The 12561-nt window shown below is 37.7% G+C and overlaps 1 protein-coding gene across 3 annotated transcripts in view; it reads left to right on the top strand.

The window, feature by feature from the left end:
• Positions 1-12561, top strand: part of KIN (Kin17 DNA and RNA binding protein) — a 27837-nt gene extending 15276 nt beyond the window's left edge. For 2 of the 3 annotated variants that reach the window (XM_019738216.3, XM_019738212.3), the window contains exons 8-13: positions 355-484; positions 2964-3014; positions 5913-5981; positions 6780-6879; positions 8340-8440; positions 12224-12561. In XM_019738216.3, coding sequence (XP_019593775.1) covers positions 355-484; positions 2964-3014; positions 5913-5981; positions 6780-6879; positions 8340-8440; positions 12224-12286 — 514 coding nt within the window. In that variant the 3' untranslated portion in view covers positions 12287-12561. The remainder of the gene's footprint in view (positions 1-354; positions 485-2963; positions 3015-5912; positions 5982-6779; positions 6880-8339; positions 8441-12223) is intronic. The other variant, XM_019738214.3, reaches the window with a different exon arrangement.

Raw genomic sequence — 12561 nt, 5'->3', positions numbered from 1 at the left:
GATGAGGAATGGAAGCTTAGCAAAGCCAATTGCTCGAGGTTCTAGCAGAAGTAGCCTCAAACCCTGATCTGCCTCACGCCGGAACCAATACTGTCATCACTGCTGAGCTGATTATTATGGCACTATTATAACTGAAGGGGTGAGGTGACGGCAGGAGGGGGTTGGAGACCGGAAGGTGTACCTGTTCTGTGCCTGTGGTCCGGTAGGGGACACAGACAGCTCCTTCCTTGTTTTGACTAATGTATTATAAATGAATCACGTAAGAGATTTCTTCTGTGCTGTTCATTGTGCACATTATAAAGCCTCCATCTGTGCGTACTTTTTGTTAACAAGCACGGCTCCTCTTTTCTTCAGTTCTTTGGGACCAAGTGCACTGAAGATGATAGAGACTACAGCGTCGGTGAAACGGAAAGAGGCTTCTCAGAGCTCAGCTCAACCAAAAGAAAAGAAGAAAAAGAAATCTGCACTCGATGAAATCATGGAGGTACAGTGCACGAGCTGCCTACCAACTCTTTAGTGTTAGAGGAATAATGCAATTTAAATTAGAGAAACTGAAATCGTTTCACCATTATTAGATTCATGTAAAGTTCGAAATTGTGCATATACTAGGTGAGGGAAAAGGAGCTGAGATGCAGTTCCATCTGCATAGAGTTGGAATCCCCCACCGAGGTTTAGTTTCTTGCCTCAAGTACTGTCTGCAGAACTCTCCATGCAGCTATGGGCAGTAGAGGTCAGTGAGAAGGACTTTGGTGGTAATGGAAGCTGGAAATGAAAGCTGGTCTCCTTCTGTGGTTCTGTGAAATTGGCACCCTCCATGGTCCCACCCCCCAATTTTTGCTCTCCTCTTGTCTGACTTCCACTTACTGCCTCCTTGCCAGCAGGAGAAGGCCGTGACATAGCTTTAATTTGATTTAACCTCATGGCTAAGTTTATGTGGTCAATCATTGAAAACTTGTGATTGTCTGGATCTGGGGCCATACTTTCTACCTGGAACTTGGCGCCGTTCTGCAGAAGGTTCTTAGTGTACCCCCTGAATATTCCTTCCTCCCTCCCAACACATGACCTTACCTAATCAGTAAATTTATGAGATACGTGCAAGAGAAGAGAAATTCTAGGCAACGAGAAAGGATAAATGGATCCAAGAAGCAGCTTCCTTTTTCTGCAATGTCATTTCCTCTAGTCTCCCCATCCCTTTTCTTCCACTGTGAAGGGATGGAGGTCACTCTTTGGTCTTCCTTGTTTCTGAGTCCGCACCATGCAGGGCAGTCTGGAAGCTTGAAGAGTAATCTGAGTGCACTGTGAGATGTGCTCATCCCATCGTTCAACAAACAGTGAGTCGCTGTTACGGACTAGACATGGTGCGAGATCGTGGGTCTGCGAGTAGGAGAATAACAGTCCCTGTGTGTCACGCAGCTTTCATTCTATTGAGAGAGACATTCTGGGAACAAGTGAACCAGTGACTAAGTAATGACAAAATGCTACATGCCAAAGAGGGCTGAAGGCAGGGATTGCGGAGACGGCTTGCTGAAAGGTTCTAAGGCAGGAAAGGTCTCTAATTCAAGCATCTGAAGGAAAGAGCCATGTCGCCAGATGAGCATGGTGAGCACAGGAATGTCAGGCCATGACAAGAGTTTTTAAATTTAATTCAAAGGCAAATGGAAAGCCAGCTCTACGTGCTTTGAATATAATCCGTGCTAAATTTAGAATAGTCTTTGTTCATATTGAAAAGTTGTAGAAATTAAAATGAGGTTTAGAATCAACTGAAGAATCACACTGTTCTGTCCCCTTGAAAGTTGGTATTTTGGGTTCTAAGTCTTAGCAGTTGAGCAAGAAGACGGCGTGAGGTAGAGCCATAATGGCCAGCCTGCTCTCTTTTCATTTGGTCACACTTTTAGTGATTACACAGCTCTGCTGGTTCTGTGTTTCTTCCCCTCTGTTCACAAGCTGGGTTATCCTTATCCAACAGGGAAGCTCATTTTCGCCATCAGAGTATCCCTAACCTTGCTGTGCTAAATTGCTGTGAAACTGTTCTGTTTTTACCGCCTGTTTTCCAGCTTGTCACAGTGACATGGGAGGAGGCAGGGAGAGGGCCGTATAGGACTGGCAGATGGCCTTGCCCAAGGCGAGGTGGTTTGTGGTTATTTTCTTGGTCAATTGACTTGTTTTATCACCTTTTATTTCTTCAGTCCAGATTTCATTTTTTTAATCAAAGGCTAATTGCAAAAAAACCCAAAAAACATTTATTTGATTTATCAGAGCATACAAATTATATCACTGATCTTCTGTGAAGTATGTGTTTTACGAGGTCTGACAATTAAGTTCATGAACTTATTGCAACGATGTTGCTAACTAACGTTTTTTGATATCAGAAGGATTATTCATTGTGAATTTGTATCAACTGGACAAACAGTTAACCAAGTTTACTATTTGGAAGTCCTGACAATGCTGTGTTAAAAAGTTAGATGACCTGAACGTTTCGTCAACAATTCATGGCTCTTATATCATGACAATGCACCAGCTCACAGGGCACTGTCTATGAGGGAGTTTTTAGCCAGTAAACAAATAACTGTATTGGAACACCCTCCCTACTCGCCTGATCTGGCCCCCAATGACTTCTTTTTTTACGTGAAGATAAGGGAAATACTGAAAAGAAGACATTTTGATGACATTCAGAACATCAAGGGTAATATGACCACAGCTCTGATGGCCATTCCAGAAAGAGTTCCAGAATTGCTTTGAAAGGTGGACTAGGCACTGACATCAGTGTCATAGCTTCCCAAGAGGAGTCCTTCGAAGGTGACCATAGTGATATTCAGCAATGAGGTATGGAGCACTTTTTCTAGGATGAGTTCATGAACTTAATTGTCTGACCTCATATGTTGTTCTTTTGCTAAATAGAATGTTGCTTGAAATGAATTAAGATTTTGAAGAGATCATTTTATATTTGTCTTCGTGTCCTATAGATTGAAGAGGGAAAGAAAAGGGCTTCCCGAACAGACTACTGGCTGCAGCCCGTATGTATTCAGCTGGAGCTCCCTAAGTTCTAAATGTACTTTCAAGTGAATGATTTCAATAGCATTTGGTATAAATGACTAAATTTCTCAACTATGTATAACTTTGATCGCTAGACCTATGACTTCAATGAGATTTTTCCCCCCTCTTTGATCTTTAATTATTGGTTGCACCTATATTGGAGGGTGACTTCATGTTTATGGGCTGGTAATATTCCTTGATTTTAATGCCAAACTTGTTTATGGGCACCTTAAATTTAAGCCTGGAATTATTTTCCATTTTCACTATAAAACAAAAGATTTTAGTTTCAGAAATGAGATTAAAAAATAGAATTGCAAATGCAAAAGTCCTTGTTTTCAACTTATCTTAGTGAACTTACAATGTTCCTTTAGGTACTTTGTCAAAAAACAAACAAACAGGTTTCAATTTACAAACTCAAGGAAAGCTTAGTATTTTGCTCCTTATTATTGCTTATTACTGTAAAATAGTCATTTTATAATAATTTGAAAACATTTAAATAATTTTTAAAATTGTTATTTATTGATACTCTGTTTTGAACTTACAGAGATGTGAAGTTCGTATAAAACCTACAGGGCGCCTTATTCTTAAGGAAGCTGGTTTAATCAGTAGCACGAGAATGAAAAGTAGTGTGTTATTTAGGTTATTTCTGATTTGAAAAATAAGATTAACAATACCCTGGAAGGTCAAGAAGTCCAAAGTTCTGATTCAGATCTTCATAGTCATTCTGCCACTAGGCCTGAAAATAATTTAGCATCCCTGCCTTAGTGTATATCCTTATATGATGGAAAACATTTCTACCTGGTGATCATGTGACAGATCATAAAGTAAGTTATTTGATACAAAAACACTTGCTGTGTTCAATGGAAAATACGCATTTTGTATGAATTGTTTCAGTTAATTCTCATCAGCCCAGGTAATTACTGTTATTATTCTGTTTTATAGGTGAGAATAAGCATAAAGTATTTGAGTAATTTCCTCAAGGCCATTTAGTAAGTGGTGAGCCAGGATTTCCCTGGCAACCTGACTCAGTAGGTTGTACTCTCAACTAGTAAACAATACTGCTTCCTGAGAAGCGTAACTCACCCTGACTCTCTGAGAAGTTTGGGTTAAGATTCGTTAAGGAAGGACTTGTAGGGAAGAAACCAACCATCCATGAATTATTTTCCTTTTTCCAGTTAGAGTAGCTAGCATTTGAATATTAATAGTTTTATATATTTATGAAAATATAATCAAGAATTTTGCTTAAAGCAGTAGTTCTTAACCAGGAGTGTTAAGAAAATTTTTCCTATGCTTACCATAGTCTCCATAATAGCAAACATCATGCATGGCGCAATTTATTGCACACACCCATCCTCTGAGACAGAAGCTTAGGGTCTGATAGGCCATGGGATTTCAAACTACGCAGGTTCCGGTAGTACTCCCATCTAGCCTCCTGGTGTGAAATGCATAGACATGGTCACTAACCTCCCAGGTGAATCTGATATGTACCCTTGGTGAAGAACCATTGGTTTACAGGAAAAAGAAAAACTAAAAGCAAAAAGCAAAAAAAAAAAGAAAAAAGGCAAAGTATTCCAAGTTTTAGTTAGTCCCAAAATTCTCTTTCCACTGCCAAAACTTTCGGTTAAATTTTATTTTCTGTTGATAATTTTCTCATCTGGTAAATTGTTCAGGTTTTCTTCATACTTCCCCTTACAGAGTGTTAGGTACAAGTGACAGTCAAACAACAGTGCTCTGATGACTCAGTGTATCTCTTATTTTGAAAAACGCAATGTTTGTTAAAATAGCCAATAGTCCACAGTGATAGACTGGAAAACTTCATTTTTTTTAAACTCAGAAAAGACAGTTTTTGAACAGATCTATTGCAAACGTGTCAAAAAGTCAAATGATGTAATGAGCTACCTTTAAGTTTTAAGAATGTGTACCCATGGGGGTCTATGAGAAATTCAGTGCCGAAATACTCTGACGAAATCAGAGAAGCTGTTTAGGCATTATTTGGCTTATTTAGAAAGTAGACAAGACACTTAAGAATAAGGCCCGTCAAGTCTTCTCTTAGACACGTCTTCCTACTATTGAATATCCTCCCCACAAAGTCCTTACTGAAGTTTCATTAACATAATTTTTAGCATGGCTTAATGGAGTACTTGTGACCACCTACTACCTACTATAGTCGCTCAAAGTAGCAAATGTAGAATTATAGTGAGTATTGCAGCAAGTTAGGCGATGTCATTTTTACTATCAGTCATCACACAGCTAACCCAAACTAGGAAAACGAGAAAGAAGCATGTCAGAATGCATTATTATGCAATAAGCCCAGCTTTCTCTCCCATTCCAGAATTAGTTGCTCAGAAGAACGATACTTTTAGCTGGAGCTAATCTGGAACAATCCCGCTTGTAGCAAAAATTCAAAACAGCATAAGGAGGAAAAAACACTGTGGACAGTGTCATGTCCTGGGACTTCCCTGGGAGACTGGCTGGCTGCGTTTTTATCAGCAGTGAACACCAACAGTACAAAATCCTTGATACTTTTCACTTCCTGGGATGCACAGCAAAGAAGAAGCTGTCTATGAAAGACGTGAATTCATAGAGTTGAGATTTATAGGTAAAGGTCCTAGATTTCAAGAAACTTGCACTTTGGAAGTCTGCCATTAGATGTATGTTTTTCCCCTTGGTAACTGTGTTGAATAAAAAGAGAAAGAAAGAATGAAAGATTAATAAGGAAACGCCATCATTGGGAAGGCTTAGAACTCCAAAATTTCCTATTTAGCCGGAGCAGTTATATTTTATGATGATTTTTTGGTGAACATGGTTTAAAATGAAGGAGTAAAACGGAAGATAATTATATCTTTCCTTTCATCTTTTTTTTTATTGTTATTTTGTAGGAAATCATTGTGAAAATTATAACCAAAAAACTTGGAGAGAAATATCATAAGAAAAAGGGCATTGTTAAGGTAAGAACATAGTTATGAATGGAATCTGTGAAAGGGGCTGATGGGTGACTGAGTAAAGCCATTTTGGCATGCCTTAAAAATAAAGTCATAGTAGCAGAAAGCATCTGTCTAAGGTTCCTGATGGTTCCATAAAAGGAAAGTTGTATTCCTAATTGTTGGACAGATGTGTCATTTTCAACCACCGTTTATACTTAACCTTACTCTGCTTTCTTACTGGAGCAAATAGTGTGCATTAAATCCCACTGGTACCTCTTAAACTCAGTGGGCACGCCTTGCTAACCAGTAAGATGCATTCTCTTTATTGATGATGGGCAATATAATTATGTCCTCAGGATTCCAAGGAGGACTTCCTTGTGTTTGGACTGAGAGACCGTCTTTTGGCCGCTCTAGGATTTTAAAATTTAAAAATCAACACCCCAGTCCTTTTCTCCCTTTTGCTTTTCCTGAATCTGGTTTCATTGAGCGCCCAGCCTGTGCGTGCATAAATTGCCCTTCCACTGTACTGCAAGCTGGGCAAAGTTACCCCTCTCATTATATTTCTTAAAGTCTTATTCTGAGATCACCAGTCTTTTATTCTTTCCCGATGAAAACCTTAAACTAAGCTTTGAATTGAAATCTTTATTAAGAAACATAGATTGAGAAATCGTATACAGCATTTATAAAACAGCGTCATTTATGGAAGGAGCTACTCTTATCTTTTGACTAGAATTTCACTTGTTTTCATTTTACTGATTTCTGTCCTTTGAAATTTGTGTTCACATATCTCTTCTGTTTTTAAAATTGTTGATTTTACGACAGGAAGTAATTGACAGATACACAGCTGTTGTAAAGATGATTGATTCTGGAGACAAGCTGAAACTTGACCAGACTCATTTAGAAACAGTAATTCCTGCACCAGGTAAACCTTTTTTGCAGACGAATTAATGCAAATACCAACAAAGTGAGTGATTTCATTTGTTAAACTGTAGTTTTTTCAGATTACCTGATAGTTACAGAGACGAGCTTCCTTTTTAGCAACTGCATGTATAGCTGATCCTATTTCATTTCAGGTGACGTGGTAGTTTGCCAGTCCTCTGAGAAGCTATTTGTGGCGTGAATAAATTTGCCTTCCTAAAGTTATTTTTTTCCAGAAGCAAAACACAGACATGTCTTGATAAATTCAGCCATATTAGGGTTATTATTAATATTAATATATTTAGGTACCTGAGCTACCGTGTTTCCCTGAAAATAAGACCGGGTCTTATATTAAGTTTTGCTCCAAAAGACGCATTAGGGCTTATGTTCAGGGGATGTCATCCTGAAAAATCATATTAGGACTTATTTTCCGGTTAGGTCTTATTTTTGGGAAAACACGATAGTAAAAGTCAGTATTATTTTGCTTTTGCTTTTCCTTAATTATCTCGATCATTTGGGCACTAACACAATATCTAGTATTAATGCTACTTTGGTCAGCTCGTTTGTCCGACCCAGTCTCTTCTCGGTGATATCATTGCTGCCACAATGATAATGTCAGACTCTAAAATTTCGCTTCTCAGATCCTTTATTTTTTTCCCTCTAAAATAAAACTCATTTAATGGATTAAAAATATTTTTTTCAGCTTTAGTGAGATATAATTGACATTCAGTAAGCTGGACTTGTATAAAGTATACAATTTGATAAGCTTTAAAACATGACTGCTCTCATGAAACCATTCTTGAAATCAAAATAATGTTTCATTACCCCCCTCAAAGTTTTCTTATTTCCCTTTATAATCCTTTTCTCCCACCCCTCCAATGGCCTCCTGACTTCCCACAGGCAACCATTCATCTGCTTTCCTTACTGTGTGTTTATCCAGTCACATGTTGATAGACATTTGGGATGTTTACAGTTTTGGGTTGTTAGAAATAAAACTGCTGTGAACGTTCATGTGCAAGTATTTGTACAGACATATGATTTCTTTTCTATTGGGAAAATACTTAGAAATAGAATGGCTTAGTCATATGATAAGCATATCATATGAAACCGCCAAACCATCTTATGATTTTAAAAAGAGACAAAGTAAAGCAAGCAAGTTTTTTCCTGATTACTTGTGGACTCTGAGCTTTTCCTCCAAGTATTATACCTTACATACCTTGCAATCTAAAATGAAAACATATCCCTTTGACAAATAAGTGGGGAAAAAATGAGGAGTCTTCTGATAGTAATCAAAGTATCTACAACTATACTTTAGAATATTACAAAGTTTTTAAGTGATTAAGAACTTCCAAGAGAAGGACTTTGTTTTTCGTCATATTCATTCAGTGCATTTTGCTGTAACAAAGTAGAAGAAAAAAGTAGACCTTTTCTTTGCATTCGGTGTCGTATTCTTTTCTATTGTAGGAAAAAGAATTCTCGTTTTAAATGGAGGCTACAGAGGAAATGAAGGTACCTTAGAATCCATCAATGAGAAGACCTTTTCAGCTACTATAGTCATCGAAACTGTAAGTGTGTTTACACAAAGACAGAAATTTCAAAATGCTCTGAAAATGTGCCATTTTTCTTTTGTTGGATTGATCTTTATTGTAGAGTTTGGGTTTTTTGTTTGCCTTCTCTCCTACTTGGAAATCTGTAAGTAAGCTTATTTTCTCTAGTGACTACCATTGCTAGAGCATTTTATTTTCTGATTAAAAAGGAAATGTATATGTGTCTTAGTCTGTTCAGGCTGCTGTAACAAAATACCACAGACTGGGTGGCTTATAAACAACAGAAATGTCTTTCTCCTAGTTCTGAGGGCTAGAAGTCCAAGATCAAGCACTGGTAGATTTGCTTCCTGGTTCATGTGTCTTCGCATGGTGGAAGGGACAAGGGAACTCTCTGGGGTCCCTTCATAAAGGCAGAAATCCATTTATGGGGGCTCGCTCCCATGACCTTATCACCTCCCAAAGGCTCCACCTCCAAATACCATCACATTGGCATTAAGTTGCGACATGTGAATTCTGGGTGTGACACATTCAGTCTATAGCAATACTCACTGCAAATACAATTTAATGTAAATAATTTTTTAAATTACCCATAATCTCCCAGCCAAGTGATAACCCCCATTAATATTTTGGTCTGTTCCTTTCTAGTCTTTTATTTCATAAAATTTTATACAATATGTAGTTTCATCTCTTAATGTTTTTGCTCTCATATCTAATAATATAAAACTCAATTTGGCATGGTATAATTAGTGAGGACTGTAGAGCCATAATTAATGGGGGAAAAGCCAGTGGTCAATTTTTTTAAACGTCCCCACTCCTTTCATAAAGGATGAAGGGAGAAGAGATCAATAAAATAATTCATTTAAAGAAATCTGACATCAAAGATTGCTTACTGATTTAGAACTGCTAGTTCAGTGACCGGTCTGTGTGTGAGGCCACGGGGGACCTAAGACGTCTTTAGAAGGAAAGATCTGAAACGTGCTTCGTCCCCACTGCCTAATTTTTTTTAGGATTCTGAACTATGCATTATGTATCTTTATCTCTAAATGAAAGACTTCTTCATCTCCAGTACAGTTAAGTGTTCATATTTTGGAGAGCCTGATGAAAGTTCTAAACTCTCTCCGAAAAAATTGCACACAACTGCCAAATTTTATGTTTTATCTTAAGGAGTTCCTAGGCCCCTAAACCCCTGTATGGATTGGTTAGAGAATTGTGTCTCAGGAAGGTTTTCTGGAAAAAGCATTTGGGTGTTTGTTTGACAGATATCACATTTTAAGTAAATTAGGCCTTTTATTTTATTTTATTTTTCCTGACTCTGACAATACTAACCTAGAAACTGTCACATAAACTATAAGAGAAAAAAAGGATATTGAAGATTTTATCAGTCTGGCTGAACAGATTGAGTTTTTTTTAAGTCAGTACGTTTTTCTCTCTGAGTCAGTCAGTGTAAGTCATGGGAAATCTCCCACTTCCATGGCAGGTTGGTCCTCCTCCACTTTTTAATTTTATAATACTATCCAATTTAGATGCTGTCTCATGTTTTCCTCTCAAAGAAACACAAAACAACTAATTACCACTGAGGCTATTCCTAAGTTCCATCCGGATACCTTTGGTTTACAGTTTGTATGATTTTCAAGAACTGGAAACCCCCCGTTTCATCTTTCTTTCTAATGCCTTAGTTGCTTACAGAGCTGTACTGAGATAGAACCGAGGGGGAAATCCACATAAAAACCCTTTCTGGTTGGTTGCAAAGTAGCATGTACTTTTGGAAGAGGAATCCCACCTGCTTATTCTTTGTTGTTTTCCTTTTCATTTTTGTTTTGCTGCCTGCCTCCATATTAAAAAAATAAATAAAAAGTCTGTGTTTCTGGTGCTGTGTCTCTCTTATGTCCCATGTTTTCTTCGAGACACTGCCATGAAATACACAAACTTTTCAAGTGATTTCTCCTGCTTTTTTTTTTTTAAATCATTTCTGGCATCTTAAATTTGTGTCAGTATCATAATACTTGAAATTTTTATATATTTTTTTAATTTTTTTATTAGTTTCAGGTGCACAAGACAAAGCAAAACTTAGACGTTTATCATTTATATCCCTCACACTGTGTGAACCCCTCTCCCCCCATCCACTATCCCTCTGTACGTTCCCCAAATTAATTTTCAAACCCCCATGACCATCTTGTGGTTACCGACTATTTTTCAAAACCTCTCACCTTCCCCTTATCCCCTGAAATTTTTATATTTATTAAGCAGATTTAAAAATAGTTAACAAATTGTTCAAAAATAGCCTCAGTTGTTTAGCTATTTGCCTAGTTAATGCAAATGTCTAGCTCCCTTCTTATTTCCCAGCCTCATAGTCTTATCATAAAACTGTAATTGACCATAGACCTTTTAAACTCGATAATGTAAGATTCTACCTGGGTCATGCTTTATCTGGGAACTTAACTTCCCTTACACATAATCATTATGATCATATTAAAAGAATGGCGTCTTAGAAAGCCTCTTGAAGGGAAGGCATGTGTCTCAGTAAAAAATGTTAAAATTTAAGTTCAGGATTGGAGTCATTATCATCACCATCATTTTCTATTTTGCAAGGGAGAGGACCAACTTTTAAATTTTAGCCAAAAGATTTAATAATGAGTTGAAAATTTTTGAGCTCATACTCATAGTATGTTCCAGGTATTGTTCTGAGCCCTTTATATGTATTGACTCGTTTATATTTACCAACAACCCAGTAATATAGGTACTTTATCATTCCCCACTAGGGGATAATGGAGCACAGAAGGGTTTAGTCACTTGAGGAGGGCGGGATTTGAACTTGGGCAGTCCAGGTCCAGAGCCCATATTCTTAGACTCTATGTTCTCAGGTTGTGTCAGCTCTTATGACAGGTACTGTCTTTCATATCTAGTTGTCCCCTTTCCCTTTTTGTTGGATGTGAGGAGAAGATGAAAATATGTTTAAAGTTGGACTCAGTTTCTATAATAAAGACCAGCCCAATTGTCACAGCCAAACTAGACAAACATGTTTGAGTATTTATATTGCTTAAAATAGTATTTGCTGGAAAGGAAGAAAGGAAAGAAAGGAAAGAAAGGAAAGGAAGGAAAGGAAGGAAAGGAAGGAAAGGAAGGAAAGGAAGGAAAGGAAGGAAGGAAGGAAGGAAGGAAGGAAGGAGGGAAAAAAAGGAGAGAAAGAAATTATCAAATTGATAATGGTACAAACATAATAGAGGTTTACCTCTTGTGCTAAAAATCCAAAATGGTGCTCTTGATCAGGGAACAGCTCTGTTCTAAGAGGTAATAAGAGGTAATTGTGAGCCCAGGGTCCTTCCAACTTGTGGCTCTACCATCCTCAACAAGTGGCTTTTACAGCTGTCATGTTGTGTGCTTCAGGCGGACCAAGGGGGAGCTTTGGATTGAGGGTAGAGGACAGCATGGCCTGGGCTTGGCAGGGGCACACATCCTTCTGTTCACGTCCGTGGGCTGCTCCATGGTCACACCTAACCACACGGGGAGCTAGGAAATCTAACTGTTTATCCAGGAGGCAGAGGAGATGGTGAACAACTGGCAGATCTCGCCGCAGTATCTAGTGACAACACTTTTCAGATACCATTGAAGAATGTGTGATAGTTCTTAATGAGAATGCCATAGAATGTTCTTAAAATTTATAGCGATAGAAACGTTAGCATCCTGGATGGTATTTTCAGGATATGGAAAAGGCAAATTTGTATTCAGAAGTGTAGTGTCATTTTCGTGTCTTTTAAGTACATGTGTGTTTTTAACCTTTTCCTCAATTATTTTAATTTGCAGGGCCCTTTAAAAGGACGCAGAGTTGAAGGAATTCAGTATGAAGACATTTCCAAACTTGCTTGAGTTTGAAAATTTGTTAACAGCATATTAAAGTCCTAAAGCATCAAATTGGTGTTCACCGAGGCATTATGAGACTCTCTACTGTGTGAGGGTGTTTCTTTTGTATAAACCAATGGATTTATTTAACTATTACTGTATAGTTGTTTAGTGAAACTTAGAGAAAAATCTAATTATGTCTCATGAAGTATCAAAACCATGTAAATTTGTCCTTGTTATTTTTATTTTCTTTGTAATATTTCCTTGATTTTTAATCTTCATTAAAAGAATGTTATTGTAAA

This window comes from Rhinolophus sinicus, chromosome 1 (genome assembly GCF_057876585.1).
Source record: "Rhinolophus sinicus isolate RSI-liver-muscle chromosome 1, RSI-T2T, whole genome shotgun sequence".
NCBI lineage: Eukaryota > Metazoa > Chordata > Mammalia > Chiroptera > Rhinolophidae > Rhinolophus > Rhinolophus sinicus.
Note: the sequence above shows the minus strand (reverse complement) of the source record. Positions and strands in the feature narration are given on the sequence as shown.